Below are 19,811 nucleotides of genomic sequence, written 5' to 3'. Positions count from 1 at the left end.
AAACGTCAAAGCCTCGCAGCCAGATGAACCTCTGGTTCGACCTAGAAGCTTCAAATGAGTACGCTAGGGACACCTAGTGGTGAATGAAATTATATGATGTTTGCTTCGTACAACATCAAAACATTTGAGAATTAAAGACATTTCAGTGATACGTCATACGTGTGCCGTTCATAAATATCTCCCGAGCTCAAGGTAGAAAAAAAATCATTTGACAAAGATTTTAAGTCATCCCGGGCAAAATAGAATGTCTTATCAACTACAGTAGCCTACTAATAATTGTAATAATAGAACTGCATGATGACTGAGAATGAGTGTGATTAATTAAAGTGATATTGGAACTGGGTAGTGTCTTCTTTTTGTAAAAATGTGCCAATTGTGAACCCATATCGCGGAACAGCCCGAGATGAAACCTCGAACGTCACACGCTACGTCATTTCGCCTATGTGAATCCTACTCGATACGGAGCTTCGCTGGGGGAGGAGCCGAGGTACTCGACACACGCCCCGATGCCTCGACGCAAACCATAATAACAGCCGATGATCACTTTGCAGGGTTTCGACTTTATGTGCAGAGTTGCATTCTTTGTTTGTGGAGTATGACCGCTCATTAAATCCTTGACTGGACACGCAGCATGGATTAAAGGTAATACTAAAAACATTCACACTTCTAAAAAAAATGCCAGATTTGATTTGGGACTGGTTTAACTTGGGTCTTTTGCTGGTTATTTACAGGCTATCTAACGTAATGTTGGCTCATTAAGGTGTCCCTGCTGGACCGACTCGTTTATCAGGTATGGGGGACGTGTCAGGTTGAGCATTTGGCCGGAGATGCTTGTGTTCCAGTCCTCAACTAGTTGACTGATGTAGTTAACTAGTAGTTTGGTGAACACTGCTACGCTAACAGAGTAGAGCTAGCATTGAAACGTCAGTTCTGCGATGAGAACAAATCTCTGGATCCGGAACAATCAAACCGGTTCACTGTCACACATGATGTGGTTCTAAACCACTTGGATGATATTCGTCTCTGATTCAATGGAGTATTGGACTCAAGCTTCTTAGCTCGGCGGGTTAGCTAGTCAGGAAGACTACTGTCTTCAATGCCTTTGTGTCGTGAAAGGCTCTCTAGGCTTTTATGTCTTCCCTTTACCTTTTTATATCTCATATCTTGCATTACCTTCTGTAAATCGATGTTATCGACCACTATTGTATTTAGCATGGCATCATGAGACAATCCCCATCTAGCCATACTATATAATAGGTGGCTAGATTTGTATTTTGTATTTTTTAAAACCAAGTGTTCTTGGTATGTATGTATGTATGTATGTATGTATGTATGTATGTATGTATGTATGTATGTATGTATGTATGTATGTATGTATGTATGTATGTATGTATGTATGTATGTATGTATGTATGTATGTATGTATGTGTTATTATAAGACCTACCCAGTACCATTGCATTTATTTGTCATTATTGCTGCTACGTGCTATCAATTGCTGTTCTGGTTTACGCTGAAGCAATACTGTACAACCCATGGCGATCACTTGTCACAAGTTGCCACTACTTTTGAATTATAAGCCAACTCTACTTCCTCTGCTGCTCGCATTGTGGTTTGATTTGAGCAGTCATTAAGTAACTTCGGCTCAAATGGAACCTGGGGATAGGACGGCCATAGTGCAGACTTTTAGTATGTTTAGTAGTATGTTGTAATTGTAGGTAAATACAAATCTGGGGCAATGTTTAAATTATAATGAAGAATATAAATTATGAGACTTTGAGAGACATTGGCCCTTTTCCCATTATATCTGTCTAACCTTCAATCCACTTGTTTTATGTTTACAGTGTGATTTTCGTCCTCTATCCAAAGGGGATGGGTCCACGGAGAAAGTCGACGAAGACTCAGCCTGTTGGCTCAAGCAATGCTCGTGAGCTGTTCCTCAGACAAGATGAGCCTAAAGACTACATCAACGAGCTGTCGCATGAGGTCCTCTGTCACGTCTTTAGGTACATTTTCAGAAACTGATCATAGGCCTTCTATAATATTCTGAATTATTCTATTTTTGTTTACCTGTAGTGTCTTTGTATCATTAATTTTTGCTCCCTATCACTTTACTAATGTGTGTAGGTACCTACCCATGAAAGACATAATGTGCATGGAGTGTCTGTCCAGAAAGCTCCGAGAGGCAGTCACTCTGTACCTCCGTGTGGTCAAAGTGATGGACCTCTGTGCCAGCCACTGGTGGGAGTACATGCCTTCAGGCAAGTGCTGCTAACACCTTACTAAAGCCATTATTGGCTAATACTCATCCTACCATGACACAAAAGTAAATGTTTAGTTGTGGTTTCTATTTTCAAGCAGTACTGACACCTCTTCTGCATGTGCGATGGTAGTGTTTTTATGATTCTAGTGACAAACACTGATTGTCCAGACTATATTAATGCTTTAACAATAATTGTTTCATAAATTAAATGGAGTTAGGTTGATAGGGAGGGGTTAACTTATCAAATTGATCTTTACTCGACTGACTGGACTATTTCACTCTCAGCACCCAGAGAGATTCAGCCTGTGACTCCCTTTAAAGTACCTATATGGTCCTAAATAACGGCTGTATTGGGTCCACAATTGTCTTGATGAACATTTTATGTAAAATACAAAAAGCTTATATGTATAAGTACTTAACATATATATATGCATATATATATATGCATATAATCTTTTAATTTATTTTGTGCATTAATAAATATATAGCCTCAATTATAGGTATGCTAAACACAGCACATACACTCAGATCTACCTAAACTTTTAATGATTTTCTGCAGAATAATTCATAATTTTAAAGTTACAGATGATGACAACAAAATGGAAAATAAACAATCCATATCCGTCTATACATTATCAAAATAAGATATACTCTGAAAGGACTTCCTGCGTAACACTCTAGAACACTCTCATGTCTAGCAGTCAATATTTAAGAATGAAATGTTCAGTTTTATGATTTGCAGACATCTATTCAATCGTTATCTTTATCTCTTATAGGTTTCAATGACGTCAGCTTCATCTTCTTGCTAAAGAAGATGCCCGACTTGGAGCAGCTCTATGGTCTCCATCCGCGCTACCTGGAGCGGAGGCGGGTCAGAGGATACGAGGCCTTTAGTATCCCCGGGGTGTTGGAGGCCCTACAAGCCTGCCCAAACCTCCTGGTAAATACAATACAATTATATATGACATGATGGTTAAGTATGGTTTTGCTAGGCAATTAGAATAACATAGTTGTGATATAACTAACTAATGCTTTCTGTCAATGATACAACTGCACCATTTTGAGGGGCTTGATAATTAATTAATTATTTGTCTCAATTGGCCATGGCATTACTCACTACTGATTTGCAGAAAATAGTTTAATTTCTTAATTTTCAATATTCAAGTGTTACAAGATTAGGGGGAAAATGTAGATGAAAATATAATAATCTTAAAGAATCTGAAAGAGTCTGTAGTGATATTAATAAACATACTTTATTCACATGCTTACGATGCATCTAAATCGCTTGCTGTCAAATACAGATTTTGTTTAGGCAAATATAATGATGAATTTCTAAAATTTGGTCTTCTAATAGGGTGTAGAGACGTCCCACCTGGAGCTGGTGGAAGCCATATGGAACTACATGCCACAGGTCCACATTCTGGGAAAATTTCGCAACAGAAACGGTGCATTCCCCATTCCTGCAGAGAACAAACTGGCCATCCCAATCACTGCCAAGATCCAGACACTGCACCTAGTGGGTGAGTTGTAGAATGCAGTCCACAAGTTTGGATTCACTTATTCTTATAACAACTATTCTGATGCTTATGCAATAAGTAAGGGATAATGTAGAGAACGCCGGTCCTTTGTCGGTGTCTTGCCTCACCCTGAAGTGGCTTATTTTCGATAATGACCGGCGACGTTCTATACATTATCCCGCTTATTACACGGCTACTTGCCTAAACGAAAAAATAACTTCATGGTGTGTCTTTTAAAAATGTATTTGTAACCAGCATTCGTAGCGTTGATCAGCAGAGAAATAGTTTGGCAAAGACGTTGACGTCGCTTAGCAACCGAAGACGCTGGGGTTGACAAGTTAGCGGACTACTTGCGGAGTGATACGATAGACGTCATTAGAGGCAAAAAATCCTTTGTGATTGACAGCTGGTGATACGATAGACGTCATTAGAGGCAAAAAATCCTTTGTGATTGACAGCTGTCAATTATACTTAGCAATGGTGAATTATAAAATATAATTCACTGCCCGAAGTTGTGAAGGGCCCATGCAAGTGAACGGAGCGTTCCATGGCATTGAGAAGAGCCATGTAATAATTATATATTATATAGACCATTTATCCAATCGGATGTTCAATAATTACATCTAGATGTAATTGATGCTTTGTGGTCAGTGATTATTTAGCAGATAAAGCTTTAGTTGGCAATGCAGCAGATCATCTTTTATTGTATTTTATTTGTCTATTTTTTTCCTAGGTGTAAACGTCCCAGAAATTCCCTGTGTGTCGATGTTGCGCCACCTCTACCTGAAATGGGTGCGTCTCACCAAACCGCAACCATTTAAAGACTTCCTCTGTGTTAGCCTTCGAACGTTTGTGATGCGTAACTGTGCGGGGCCGACCAACTCGCTGAAGTATGTCCCCCTGGTGACCGGCCTGGCCTCGGCCCGCAACCTGGAGCAGCTGGAGCTGGTCAGAGTCCCCTTCCTGGGGGGGCTTATCCAGCACGTGGTGGAGGACAGCTGGAGATCAGGTAGGGCCGGTCTGTCCTGTTTACCTTAAATATTTAAGATTCCCTTAGGGGCTTTCACACCGCGTTCCTTCTGAGCGCTTTCCTTCCTAATTTGTTTGTTTTGACGTATGTTATGGCAGCGATGGGACTGGGCTGCATGGGACCAACGGTTCTGACTGATGTATTGTCATGTATTACAGAGAATCGGTAATGCATAATAAGACATCCAGTTTTCTTCTATATTGACGGTGAACGAACTCCCGGACAGCACAACTTTTCTGACGTCATAACATAGTTTGCTAAATTTGTTGTGTGTTTTTGCATTTTCCCACTTATCACTGTGTAAACACAGGTCACTGAGTTTATGTAATGAATAACCCTTAATCATTTAGAGTCACGAAGGGCTTCGGAGGCCACATTCAGGACACCCTAAGTACTACTATAGGTACTAACCCTAGGCCTTGAGTGTGTAGGGTGGAGGGTGCAATACAAACAGAGATCATGGGGCAGAATACCAAAGTATAACTGTCGGACTGAAACAGCAAAGAAGTTGTAATCCACAATGTAAGTGGATTTTGAAGAGCAACATTGTGTGGCAGTTGTGTATGATGTAAGGTTGCCACTGCGCCATGCCGGTCTGCAGACCAGAATAGTTGAAAGGCCATTTGAACTGTTCTTAACCTGAGTAATTTTGTATTCATCGCTAACCCTAACAATCACTGTATCACAACATTATGGGTATGGTGGGGGACCCTGTGATTCCTACTATTGAGTATACAACTTATTATAATTATTGTTCAGGCTATTGTGTAGTTTCCTGTGGTAGCTTGGGTACCCTGTTAACAACATAGTTTGTTTTGTACTTTCAGGGGGCTTTAGAAATCTTCACACCATAGTCTTTGGAGCTTGTAAGAATGCGCTAGAAGTAGACCTTGGCTACCTCATTATCACTGCTGCTCGCAGGTAGTAAGAACACCAATGCTACATTTCATTTAAAAATGCAGAGATTTAGATTAGCTGTTTAGTAATATTGGATCCACTGTTGAACTTCCACTAGGCTTCATGAAGTGCGCATTCAGCCTTCTCTCACCAAAGACGGAGTGTTCTCCGCTCTTAAGATGGCTGAACTAGAGTTCCCCCAGTTTGAAACACTGCACCTTGGATACGTGGACGAGTTCCTCCTGCAATGTGAGTCATTTAGAAATGTATTATTACTGAATTGACCAGAAACCCTAATTAAACACCTATTTACCTTTTCATTATTTGATATGTTTAACCCCTGATTTACCATCCATGGAACTTTTGATGAACTTTTTTTCAGGTAAAATGAACCACTCTGAGCTTGTGAAGTATGGTTTGGCTGATGTTGTCGAGAACCCCGGCATCATCACAGATATCGGCATGAAGGCGGTCAATGAAGTGTTCACCAACATCAAGTATCTGCTCATCTACAACTGCCCGCATCTGCACAACCCTCACCACTGGATCACAGGTAGGGAAGCACGAAAATGTACCACAATACACTCCCTGTTTGTTGATCATGCATTCTCTTCAAGTATACTTAGTTTCATGCACCCTACGTTGTTTCTCTTATCTGACCTCAGACCAGTCGAGGTGGAGCCGGCTGGTGGATCTGACTCTGGTTCGCTGTCACGCCATTAAGTTGGATTCCTTCTCCCAGTTTATAGAATTATTACCAAGTCTGGAGTTCATCTGTCTTGACCAGATGTTCAGAGAACCTCCCAAGGTACAGACAGACACACAGACAGACAGACACACAGACACACAGACAGACACACAGACAGACACACAGACAGACACACAGACAGACACACAGACAGACACACAGACAGACACACAGACAGACACACAGACAGACACACAGACAGACAGACACACAGACAGACACACAGACAGACAGAGTTCTGGGCCCCGTTTCCCGAAAGCATCATTAGCCTAAGTGGATCGCGAAGTGCGTCGTGCGAGCATCGTACAGTTTTCACACCGTTTCCCGAAAGCATCGTTGGTGAAAATGCTTGTAGCTGACGAGGACTCCAGGGGTACACGTAGGAGGCTAAGAGCATCGTTAGCCTACTATAGCCTCAGTGGCGTCACCAGCGGACATTCCGTGTATTGGATGCGTTTTATTAAAACACATCCAATACCACGGAATGCCCAGCTGGCGCAAACCAAAAACAGTGGTTACTATCGACATATTACTCATAGACTACTGTTAGATTTAAACAGCAAAGATAGAGGCATGTTAGAAGTAGAACAACATAATTTATTGCAGCAATTTCTGTAGCCGTTTTTTGTTGCGATTGTTTGCATTAAGCACTGTAGGCGCTCCGGTGAGGCTGTGATGAAGTTCACTATTTATTGGAGACAGTAACGAACATCCCTGACCATAGTTAATCGCGTTTATAGTCTACATTCAGACGTGAACTCATAATTGCATGCGGGTGTCTTCATTCATAAAAAAATGTAAACATTCAGGAGTTTGCAATAATACAAATTATTCTAAAAAGGTCTAGACTCCGTGCGCAGCCCCGCCTTTTCCAGTGAACCAAGAAAGCCTGCGCCTTGACGAACGGGGGATTTGACCCCCTCGGTTTTACACTGGAAACTTGAGATAAGAAGGTGATATCGCCGGGCGTGCCAAGCTGCAACCGAACTGTCTTGGCAGTGTAAAAAGACAGGGCATTCAGGATTAGGACTGATATCGGCCTAGGCCTAATCAATTGTGTTTTAATATCTTTAGCATTGATATTATTGCAGTCTATTCTTTTTGTAGGCTACTCTGCTGTTGGCCTTGATGGGGAGATATTTTAACGCTTTTTTACCCCATTTTCCTGCAACATTTCTGCGTCTCCCCCTCCTACGGAACCCATTTCAGCACCGTGTCAGTAGACAGTTACAATCCTACGAACGTCGTGAGTGCAGTGAATGCGCGTTCATGTTAAGAGGAGTTTCAGGAAACGCTCCAAAGAAATTTACGATGGATCGCAAGATCCATCGTGAGAATGATCGTACGAGCGTGGATCCATCGCTATCGGGAAACGGGGCCCTGGACTCCGCACATTTGTTTTGCTTTAAAGATGAGCCCACGTTTTGTGCGGAGACACGGTTGTGATCAGATAACAATAACAGCCCGAGTGGGGATTGTTATATGTCCACATCAATGATTTACTTTTTTTCTTATCACATGTTTGGTTATATGATGATAATTCATGTTTGGTTTTTGCAATACTGTGTGTGTGTGTGTGTGTGTGTGTGTGTGTGTGTGTGTGTGTGTGTGTGTGTTAGGGTTGTGCCAGGGTGGGCCTGAGTGCAGGAACTGGTATTGGTGTTTCTTCAGCTCTCGTCAGCAATCAGAACTCCAACAATGACAACAACAACAATCATCACAACAACAACAACGACGACAACAATGATGGCCACCTTCCTCCTGCTCCTCCACCTGCCGCCAACAACAACATCTACAACCAACGAGCGCCACGCCCACACCAGCACAACGGCAAGGCGCACACTCAAGACCCGTCAGATACACAACCGTTACACAGCCGTTACATGACCGTGACACGACCGTTACATGACCATTACACGACCGTAACACATACGTTACACAACTGTTACACAGCCGTTATCAGGCCTGGCTTCACATCTCTCCATAGAGTCTAAAGACGTTCACCGCCTTTCTATTGTCAGATTGTAGAACAGTGGAATGTTCTCCTAAAGCAACAGACGAGAGGAGCCCGTCTGAAGGTTCTTCGTCTATGAATTAAAGTGTAAGATGTCTTGTCCACAGAGGGGCTGGAGGTGAATGGTTTGGTGGACGGGGAGGAGGGAGGAGAGGTGATGGAGGAGCGTGTGGAGGCGGAGGAGGGAGGAGAGGTGATGGAGGAGCGTGTGGAGGTGGGGCCCCACATGGAGCTGGGCGGGGAGGAGGAGGTGCCAATGGAGGACTTGAATATTTCTTCAGGACACACCAAAGCAGGTGACCTCACAGAAGTACCAGCAGCAGCTAGCCCTATTGACGAGGAGCAAGCAGGTATGGCGCCCGGGGTCCTCGGGCAATAATGAGACCTGAGATTTCCTGATCCTCCAGACCTTAGATATCATCCAGATAGAAGCAAACCGTTTGTCTTTAACAAACGACTGTGATGGACAACCTTGTCCCTGTACATAAAGTAGGAGTTTGTCATGTGACCAGTGGGGGCTGTATGTGGTACACATTGAACAGTTGAAGCTTTCATTGTTGTATCATTCATGCAGCAACCACAGACCGTTGGGAGGCAAGATGAAACGGACTGATCTTGAAATGGGACTTGTTGGAACCAAACTCTTTGACTTTTTTATGTTGTAAAGACACTAAGATGCCAGTAGATGCTACATCGTACTGCACTGCTGCAAGAGTCTGCACTAAACATGCTTCTGACAGGCATTGGACAAATAGAGAAAAAAAATACACACTTTGAGTTCAACTTTGTTTTTTAGTATTGAGTACAATGCATGAGCTTGGCTACATTTTAGTTTGAGCTTTCTATGCATTAAGGCTGCGTTTACATGATTACGGTCTGATCTGATTTTTGGGAGGAAATCTGCGTGCATACGTTGACGCAAAAGTGTGTGGAATTCGATTGGGTATGCATGTCAGGCGGCTAGGTGGTGCTGTGATACACTCACACAACAACGCCATGTCTGAGCGAATGCGTAGAATCTTCCTTCTTCTCTTTTCTGCGCCGTGAAAACCAAAACATAATTACAGATCCTTCTCTGTTCAATAATACTATCTGTTCATATCCCGTACATTTCGTGGAAAGACTCCTGTAAGTTTATTAGAGCTGCCAGAGCAGCTTGACGGTCCGACGCATGGAAATAATCCAACACGTTTGTTTATTTCCCTGTACTGGGGCATGTTTGTGACGTAAACGTGTACGCGAAGTGAGCAGATCTGAGCAGAGTTTTGCGTCTTGGTAGTGTAGACGGAAACGCTACGGCGGAGCGTATTTCAAGTTTTCCACTCTGGAGGGTGGTTTCAGATTGTCACTTCCGATAAAATATTTTGTCGTTTTTACCCGCAGGTAAACGGGGCCGTCTTTCATTGGACTTTTGTATTGGACAGTTGTGGTCATTGTGCACATGAATGCATTTTACTCATGTTTTAGCAATAAGTTGATCCTTTGGTCGAAAGCGACTAACAATAAGTAGTCTATAAAATGAAACAAAAATATATCAGTCAACAATGCCTGCTTGAATAGAGCCTAAATTTGTTGCGTCATTCACATGTAGGCTAGAAGTAAAGCAACTTCACTTGTTAGTATTTAGTAGTATTTGATTGCGTCTACTTGCCAGTAGAAGCAAAACGATCTGACTCTGTGGACGTCAGAACCCATCCATCACCAGTGAGCCTTTACCGACTGCTTGACCTATGCATCAATTGAATTATGATGGGTTACATTGATAGATCTTGGCATGGGTATAGGTAATAATAATAAGTCTCTTAAAACTCTTAAAAATGAAATCCAGTCTGCATTTGTCCGTCCCACCCCTTAAAATAATGGATTAAGAAGCCTTTTTGTTTTTAAGAGCACGTACAATTGAGATGGAAGTTTGATTCCTGCCATGGTCCTTTGCTGCATGTCCTCCCGTCTACCCCTCACTATGTCACTATAATGAAGTGTAACAATTCAAGAAAAATAAATAAGACTTTGGAACATGGATTTGCTGGAACATGTGCATGTTGATCCACCGCCCAGAGCGCTTCTGCCCATTAAGGTCTACAAGTGATCCGACAGGAAGGGATGTATCTAGGGGTCAAGGACCCTGGGCAGTCAGCTAGAGACCTGGGCTCTCTATGTAGAGAGGGCCTAAATGACCTGTAGCTCTACCAATGTGGGGGCTATAGCCCTACAGGAAGTGACCTTAGATAGTGCTCCATCTCCCCTAACCCCCCAGTGGCAGAGTGGTATCGGGGAGGCGGGAGGATTCATCTCCCCAGAGCTCCCCCAGTGGCAGAGTGGGATCGGGGAGGCGGGAGGATCTCTCCCAGTGGCAGAGTGGGATCGGGGAGCTGATGACCACTCTGGTTCAGGCTGGTAGAGAGGGTGCATTAACCCGTATCCTGGGAATGGTTTACAGATTGTGTTGGAAGTGAAGGACAGCAGAAGGAGAAAAGTTGGGCCGAGAAGGCAAGATTTAAGAAGGAAAAAGCACTGAAGGAGGATGCAGCGAAATGCTCTAAAATAACAGATATATTCGGATTCCTTGAGTAAAGACGCTGCAGGTTAAAGGAGTTAATGCAGGGAGCTAGGAGTTGAGCATCAGTGGCCAAAGGGCTTCATGATTACGTCACATTTCAAATAAAAGCTTTCCCCAATTTTTATTTTATCACTAGCTGTCCAGCTTGGCCATCGTGCTATAACAAATAAATGGGTGTACATTTACATTTAGGGCATTAAGCAGGCGGTTTTATCCAAAGCAACTTGGTAGCGAAAAGTTGCTAGCTTACCTATCCAAATGTTGTATGGAGGTAGCATGTATGTAGCCACAGAACTGAGTCAGCACAGTGATGCTGATGAGACAGGCTAGGAGGTGGCAGAGAGGTGTGCACATTGCACAATGTTATGAGTGCAACAAAGGATAGGAAGCAGTTTCTAGGAGCAAGTTTTTATATTGCAGGGAATTATAGGACAAATGTTATGATTGCAACATATGGAGAAATATAGGAAAAGATATGCTATAACATGTAGGTCTCAGAGTCCACTTGTGATTTTAAGTTATTTTTTCAGAAACTAGAATTGGTAAGTAGTTGATTTTACAGTTGTGTCCGTTTGCATTTGTTGGTTTGGAGGCAGGACGTGGCTGTGGGCGTGCAGGGTTTTATTGTTCAGTGGTACATAGTAAAGCAACCCCCCCCCCCATTAGGCGAGCCAGTCTGCATCATGAGCATCGGGGGATGACCCTGAGTCCCACTACAGACCTGCCTGCACCCCACGGATCCAACTCATATATCTGAGATTCAGACCTTGGCTCATAAAAATAAAAGGTCATGATCAAAATGGAACAGGCCAGGGGTGAAACCGCCTCTGTTTATTAACACTACTCCCTGCTATGAGCCTAGTAGCTCTAACCCCAGTAGCTCTAACCCCAGTAGCTCTAACCCCAGTAGCTCTAACCCCAGTAACTCTAACCCCAGTAACTCCAACCCCAGTAACTCCAACCCCAGTAACTCCAACCCCAGTAACTCCAACCCCAGTAACTCCAACCCCAGTAGCTCTAACCCTAGTAACTCTCACCCTAGTAGTTCTAACCCTAGTAGCGCTGACCCTAGTAGCTCTATCCCTACTCTTATGCATGAGGTAAAAACCTTTGAAGACTGCTAGAGATGCCAGATTTATCCACCATTCCCCCGGGTCCAAGGGATTACACATTGGTATTTTTGACGGAACCTCTCTGAGTCTGGCCCGCCAGAACCCGTAAACCAGAATTTGGAAAGAAAGGACGTTTCAGGGATAGGATGGGACTGACCTGATTATCCTATTCCACTGTGTGTGTGTGTGTGTGTGTGTGTGTGTGTGTGTGTGTGTGTGTGTGTGTGTGTGTGTGTGTGTGTGTGTGTGTGTGTGTGTGTGTGTGTGTGAGAGATATGTGACTCTGCTCAACTGCTAATTGGTTCAACCTTAACTTTGTACGTATTTCATATCTTCTTCCCATCCCCAGGTCCGAGTGGTTTAGTCCAGCAGAGTAGACCAACATGTACCTCAGGCAGCAAGCCTCCCACCAACTCTGACTCTGACAGTGAAGAGGAGGAAGGCCTGACCTTGAGGCAGACGGCTGGCCCCGGGCCCCAGCAGACGGCCTCCTGTCCAGCCGTCGGTCCTGCTCGCAGCAGCGTTCCCAGCAGTGAGTCTGGTCTGTTTGGGGACAACGGAGGCACAATGTGAAAACACTGATGTGTCATGAGACCTCGCACAGTTTGAATGAAAACAAACTATTTTAAGACATGGCTAATGTGTTAATGCTTCAATAAAAAATAAAAATCAATACAGAGTCTCATTGCTCAAGACTAATCAGTCATCACATGGAACTAATTAGCTAATGCATTTTTTTTTATTTCTTTTTCATTATTGAGAATGAATTTAAAAAATAATAATAATAACGGCATGTTTATTTTATCTGGCTTCTTCATTGTCTTTAATATTTGATCAAAAGTTCTCATCAATATTGTGCAATAAAGGATTTGGTGCATAGAATTTGGGAATTGAGACATAATTGGGATAATTGTGTCCTTAGAATCATTTTAATGTAACGGATGAATGACTGTTGTCCATCATTTAACATCTCGATCACAATGCACCCTGAAATGCTGTTTCAACAGTGTTGCCATGGACATGTTGTTTTGGTTATAGCATACGGTGATAATCTCTTCAATGTCCTAATTAGGTTTATTGTCTGCAGGTAAAGGAAAGACCCCCCTCCGGCGGGCGGGAAGCACGGCGGCCCCCTCCACGGTGAAGCCCCCCCCCACGGTGAAGCCCCCCCCCCTGCCCGGTGAGGGCTGTTGTGAGAAGAGCTGCCAGGTGACCAGCGAGCAGATCAAGGCTGACATGAAGGCGGCCACCGAGAGCGGTAACCACGGCCTCGCTGGCGTCGCCAAGCAGGGCCCTGCGGCCGGGGGGGCCGGGGACGGTAGCACGCCCCCCCGACCATCCGCTGACCCCGGAACGGGACACGGAGGGACGGGTGGACGCGGAGCGAGGCCGGGGGCTGCAGGGGGCAGACCCCGGGGGGGGGAGAGCGGTCCGGAAACGGGGAGGGACGCCGACCGGACCAACCGGGCTCAGGCCGGAGCCGTTGGCAGAGGAACGACCAACGGGCCGGAGCGTGAGGGGGCAGGGGGCCCGGGGGCGGAGCAGGGGGCGGGGCGCAGTGGAGGGGCGGGGCCTGGAGCTCAGCCTGCCGGCGGAGCATCAAGAGGAACGACCAACAGACCTGGGGGCCAGACGCTCCACTCTGAGTCTCTGGGGGGATCTGACCAACCAGGGGACAGGTTGGAGGACATGTTTGTCCCCAGACGACCGCTAACACGATCGCGCAGCCGCATGTCCCTGGTGCCGCTCGTTGCTGAAGCAGGTTTGTGGGCTTTTCTAGTCTAGTTTATTGCGTGTTTATTTTTGTTGATGTGTACAATTTTCCTTGTAAAGGATCTCCCTTTTGCCAAACATAAACACTGCAAATTTATTTGATCATACAACTGAGTGGTTCTGAGCAAGACCTGAAATGGGTTGTTTGCAGTTAGGAGGCGATCTGAGTGAGCTATGCCTAGACATTGATTACATTTGAATGCATTGTTATTCTTACATTTCATTATGTATGAATGTTTTGCAATGACTATTGCTTAATGTATAGGGGCTGATGGTAGGCTGGCATTTTCTTCACTTTTTTACTGTATACATTCTTAAAGTTTGAGGCTTATTGCTTTTCACCTACAGACTTATCGAGAGCCCGACCCCGCCCGACACGAAGGAAACGAATGACGGACAAATCGACCAGCACCTCAGACCCTGTCACAGAGGATGACCATGTACAGGTACAAACACCTCTCAACCAGTACGCACCTCTAAACCAGTAAACACACCTCTCAACCAATACCATGGTTTGCTGGCCATCGGGCATACCGGGCATTTTGCACGGTGGGCCGACGTGCTATTTGGGCAGACACTTTTAAAAAAAAATATATATATTGGTCTGACAGGCCCATAAAACCAAGTTATCAACGGCCCGATTGATACTGGGCTGGCACAATCACAATCAACCCAAGGGCTTCCTAACAAACGGGCATCGGCCCTGGCACACGCTAGTCTGCGTGCCTAGCAGTTAAGTCGAACTGCTAGGTATTACCAATTCTAAAGATTATGTTGAGGTCGACATGCTCGTGTTTATAAAAAAATAATCTTGTAAAGGAATACATTGTGACTTTTTTTGTTAATCTATGTTCTTGCTTTTCGTATTTAATCAAATAAATTCATGATATGGTACCCAAATGCATGATGGGTACCATATCTGCTCCTTGATTGTCATCAGACGTCAAACGTAGCAAACAGACTCGTTCACCCTCAATTGACAATATGGCCGATGAGCCATGCCCCAGGGCCCCAGGGCCCCAGGGCTCTTCGTAAAGTTGTTCCGCCTGTGATAGGTACACTTTTTGGAAGTATTTAATGTGTCCACTCTAACTGATTCCCGTTAACTCATTGCATGGCATAAGGTACGTGGTTTTAAATGGTTGCACCGCCCCTGACCACACACACACCTCTCAACCAGTTTACACACCTCTCAACCAGTTTACACACCTCTCAACCAGTACACACGACTTTAAACCAGTACACACGACTCTAAACCAGTACACACACCTCTGTCTCAACCAGTACACACACACACACACCTCTGTCTCAACCAGTACACACACACACACACACACCTCTAAACCGGTACACACGCACCTCTAAACCAGTACACACACACACATCTAAACCAGTACACACACACACACACACATCTAAACCAGTACACACACACATCTAAACCAGTACACACACATCTAAACCAGTACACACACACATCTGTGTGTGTGTGTGTGTGTGTGTGTGTGTGTGTACACACACACACTCAGAGGTGTGTGTGTGTGTGTGTGTGTGTGTGTACACACACACACACACACACCTCTGAACCAGTACACACACACCTCTGAACCAGTACACACACACACACCTCTGAACCAGTACACACACACACACACACCTCTGAACCAGTACACACGCACACACCTCTAAACCAGTACACACACACACACACACCTCCTAAACCAGTACACACACACACACCTCTAAACCAGTACACAGCCTCCTGATGGGACAGGGTTATTGTTAATCTCGGGGGTTCTTTCCCATGTTGCCTTTGTTCGCTGCGTTGCCATCATCCAAGGAAGCAGAGGAATCTGGAAGCTCAGTTCTGGCATTTTCTTGAGGCCAACCTGTTTAGCCCACCTGGCCCAGATCAGACCAGTCACAACCAGTTCTCTAACATGGGGCAGGTTTACACTAACTGTTCAGAGGAACAACCAAGATGGCCTCCACTGATGTGCAGAACAGCAATTAACTAACTAGATGGTACATCGCCTTTTAAAAGAACCAACAACTGCACCTAAAGCCTTTGTTGCTCTACTACCGCAAGGAATGTTGACTCTTCTCATGCTCTGATTGGTCTGATCAGCTCATTAAATGTTTTTACTTGCTCTCTCTTTTGACAACTTGTGTGTATATGAATACAACTCGTGTATGTTAAGTCATTTATTTACTCTTGTGTTATAGTTTGACAATGTTGGTGCTGTCTGTCCTTTGTTGTGAAAAAATCATCAAAATATTGTTAAAAAAAAAATATATATATATATTAAACTGCCACATATGCCCATCTTGTGCCCGCCTTTTTCCCGGTGTGGTCCGCAAGTTTACACTGACCGATGGTAATATACCGGCCTGAGTTCGCACCCCAATATACCCTCCCGTACTCTACACACATTGGCGGTTTCATTTTGATAAAAATGCGATTAGATGGCTCTGCGGTTCCAGGGGCGGGACTTGGGTAGAGGTGTTGCTGGGTTGTTTCTACAACGGAGACAACGCAGCGATATCAACATGGGCAGTGTAAAAATGCCTTGTCTCCTACTCTGATTGGTCTATCAGCTCTTTCTCCCACTCTGATTGGTCTATTAGTTCTTTATCCCACTCTGATTGGTCTATTAGTTCTTTCTCCCACTCTGATTGGTCTATCAGCTCTTACTCCCACTCTGATTGGTCTGTTAATAACACCCCTTTGTGAACTCTGGATATAGAATACTAATAGATATATTATACTTTTCCAATCTCTACTTGCCTTTATAAAGCTATAAAGTACATTGTTTATATAAACTGCTGAAAAATGTATGTGTGATTGTACAATTTGAAACAAACTCAACAACCTTGGCCCTACACACACGCAGCCCAAAGGCTCACTCCGGTGAGCCTTTGGGGGCTCACTCCGGTCCCCCCCCCCCCCCCCCCCCCCAGGTCTTATCTCTCAAGGGCAAGAACCTGGTGGGCCTCACGCTGACCAACTGTGGCATCACAGACCTGCTGCTGAAGGACTGTCCCAAGATGATGTTCATTCATGGTGAGTGTGTTTTAAACATTATGACTGGTCCTACCTACACAGGTCTGACCATGCAAAGCTTGCTTCCCGTTATACCTATTTTTTAAAGGCACAGCATACATGATGCCATTAGTGCGATGCTGGTTTCTTATTGAGTGTGTGTGTGGTGGGGGGGCTCTGCTGCTCCCAGCGACTCGGTGTCGTGTGTTGAAACACCTGCGGGTGGAGAGCGCTCCCATCGTGAACCGGTTCGATTACGCCCAGTGCAAGAAGCTGGACATGGAGCAGGTCCTGGACCAGATCCTGAGGATGCCCCCCGAGAGGAACCGCATCATCTACATGCGGCCCATGCACCAGGTAGGAACCAGACCTCTATCATTGTTGTACCGTAGGAGGGCTCTTGGTTTCATGACTCCACCGTAGGAGGGCTCTGTGTATCATGACCCCCCGTAGGAGGGCTCTGGGTATCATGACCCCAATGTAGGAGGGCTCTGGGTATCATGACCCCCCCCCCCGGTAGGAGAACTCTAGGTAACATGAACCCCCCCCCCCCCCCCCCCCCGTAGGAGGGCTCTGGGAATCATGACCCCACCGTAGAAGGGCTCTTGGCTCTAAACTCAGGGTAGGACTTTGCATACAACATAACGGCTAGTAAAGAGGCACCACAAAATGAGTTGAGATGCGCCCAATGAAAGGTTAGTGCCCCCAGTAGAAGATGTTAGCCTTGAGCCCTTGTAGGAATCATGATCACCCTCATAACATATACTCTGAAAAAGCTGTAGTTCTACAGGCCCCCATATCATATACTATGAAATAACTGTAGTCCGGCAGGCCCCCATATCATATACTATGAAATAACTGTAGTCCGACAGGCCCCCATATCATATACAATGAAATAACTGTAGTCCGACAGGCCCCCATATCATATACTATGAAATAACTGTAGTTCTACTGGCCCCCATATGACCACAGCCTGAGTCCCTCCGCAGACTGGTCACCTCTGGTTTACGTTCCATCCTCTCGTTAGTTCCAGTTTGAGATGATAGACGAGGAATGTTAGTGGAGGTACAGAAATATGTGAGCTGTATGACTGCAGTCATAGTTTGGACGAGGGGGGTTTAAAGAAAGACAAGATTTGGAGGACAGTTGGTGCTGTTTGTACAGTACATTACGTTACTGTATGCACAATTGACTTCAGACAAAACAATGAAACCCATCTATAGCAGAGACTCGTCGTTCTCTATACACTCCTGTTGCTCTCGATGTGAGGCAGGTCAGTGTAGCCTCCCGGTCTACGGTGTATCCCCGTGCCCAAGAGGACCGGAGGTCTGACTCTGTTGGCTCACCCATCGCCAACGGTGGCTCTTCTCCCCCAGAAGGGGTATTGTCCAGCACATTGAACTTAAACTTAACTTAAACTTTAATCATGTTCTGAGAACCCTTTTCTTATCGTTTTGACCTTTCCGTTCCACCTCGTTACTCTGCCTTATTTCAGAACCTTTTTTTTACCTTTTTGGTTTATTGTTTCAGATCGATTCTCTGGCCCTGGAGCGTCTGCTTTTCCGGGGTCCTTACCCCTACCACATTGCTATAGTACATGAGTTCAGCAACCCTCCAAATATTCGCAACAAGGTCAGAATACGAAGCTGGATGGACACCATAGCAAACATCAGCCAGTGAGTCTCAACATGGTCCCCTGGAATTATGTTATGGTATTCTCAAATATTAATCCTGGATGGCAAACATAATATTTATCAGCCTTCAGTGCTGATCATTCTTTTATTCAATGGTCATGATTATTATTGTCTTTTATAATGATGGAATGGAAAATAATGTAGAATCGATTTTCTTTCTTAATTTGAAACGCTAGTTATAAATTTGAATGATGATTGAAGGCATGTAGGTATTTTTAATACTACCCTTTAGATTGGGTCTTAACGGTGACGTTGGTAAGCCACCCCAAAGGTTACATCATGACACTGTGATTGACGGGCAACCGTGAACCAATCAAAAGAGATGATGATTCCCCTGATTGTACAATGTCATTTTACTAATACTGGATACATTTGTGATTCATTTAATTGTTCTATTTTTTTTCCAATAATTTTTAATGATAATAATATTAAGGTGGTTGGAAATTTGGGATCTTATTAGCTGGTTTTTAGAGGGATTGTCTAGCTGCCTTTATGTTTTCTAGGGTTGGCTGTATTCATCCAAACAAGAGCAGCTCATTGGTTAGAGGAACAATGCTGATGTGTTTCTCTCCTCCCCTTCCTGCCTCCAGGGAGCTGATCAAGTATGAGTTTTTTCCGGAGGCTACAAGGACTGAGGAGGACGTTAAGAAGAATCCAAGGTACCCTTGGGGTCGTGACATCTACACCCTGGAAGGTAAACCACCCAGTAGTTGATCATTGAGGTGTGCTGGCTTGCTTGTCGCGCTTCTATCAAAGTAAGAGGATTTTGCTTGGCTTGAATGAATCAACACATTTATTGTGTGTTATAACAAAGCAAGATCATTTTAACGGTTTTATTGACCTCCTCATTCATCAGCTCTACTGATGCTAACACTAAATTTCAATGAAATTGCACCGCAGTACTAGTGCTATTCAAGAGCATTCCAATAAATGCATTTTTATAAATAAAAATATAGAATTTGACTATATTACCCAAGTTGCAGCCTGTTATTATTAATGGTTATCATTGATCGTGTCACAAATGTTTTGAAAGGTATGTCTAAACGGCATAGTGACAGCGAAGCCAAATCAATGCGCAGCAAAATAGTCTCAGACCGATTTTGGTCGTACACCTTTGTGTGTAGGCCGATACAACAGTTATTTGTCAGAAAAATTTGGATAT

General features: G+C 44.3%; 1 protein-coding gene across 8 annotated transcripts in view; it reads left to right on the top strand.

The window, feature by feature from the left end:
* The first annotated feature begins 513 nt into the window (after window positions 1-513).
* The window catches only part of fbxo38 (F-box protein 38), a 22,703-nt gene continuing 3,405 nt past the window's right edge, over window positions 514-19,811 (top strand). For 2 of the 8 annotated variants that reach the window (XM_060063444.1, XM_060063436.1), the window contains exons 1-20: window positions 529-642; window positions 732-790; window positions 1,843-2,004; window positions 2,126-2,259; window positions 3,038-3,201; window positions 3,616-3,781; window positions 4,512-4,787; window positions 5,636-5,729; window positions 5,824-5,954; window positions 6,088-6,258; window positions 6,371-6,513; window positions 8,073-8,283; window positions 8,575-8,817; window positions 12,489-12,671; window positions 13,227-13,901; window positions 14,261-14,358; window positions 16,874-16,976; window positions 17,146-17,312; window positions 18,486-18,631; window positions 19,240-19,343. In XM_060063444.1, the coding sequence (XP_059919427.1) occupies window positions 1,871-2,004; window positions 2,126-2,259; window positions 3,038-3,201; window positions 3,616-3,781; window positions 4,512-4,787; window positions 5,636-5,729; window positions 5,824-5,954; window positions 6,088-6,258; window positions 6,371-6,513; window positions 8,073-8,283; window positions 8,575-8,817; window positions 12,489-12,671; window positions 13,227-13,901; window positions 14,261-14,358; window positions 16,874-16,976; window positions 17,146-17,312; window positions 18,486-18,631; window positions 19,240-19,343 (3,343 nt within the window). In that variant the 5' untranslated portion in view covers window positions 529-642; window positions 732-790; window positions 1,843-1,870. The other 6 variants (XM_060063439.1, XM_060063442.1, XM_060063438.1 and 3 more) reach the window with 6 other exon arrangements.

This window comes from Gadus macrocephalus, chromosome 10 (assembly GCF_031168955.1).
Source record: "Gadus macrocephalus chromosome 10, ASM3116895v1".
In the NCBI taxonomy this organism is placed as follows: Eukaryota; Metazoa; Chordata; class Actinopteri; order Gadiformes; family Gadidae; genus Gadus; species Gadus macrocephalus.
Note: the sequence above shows the minus strand (reverse complement) of the source record. Positions and strands in the feature narration are given on the sequence as shown.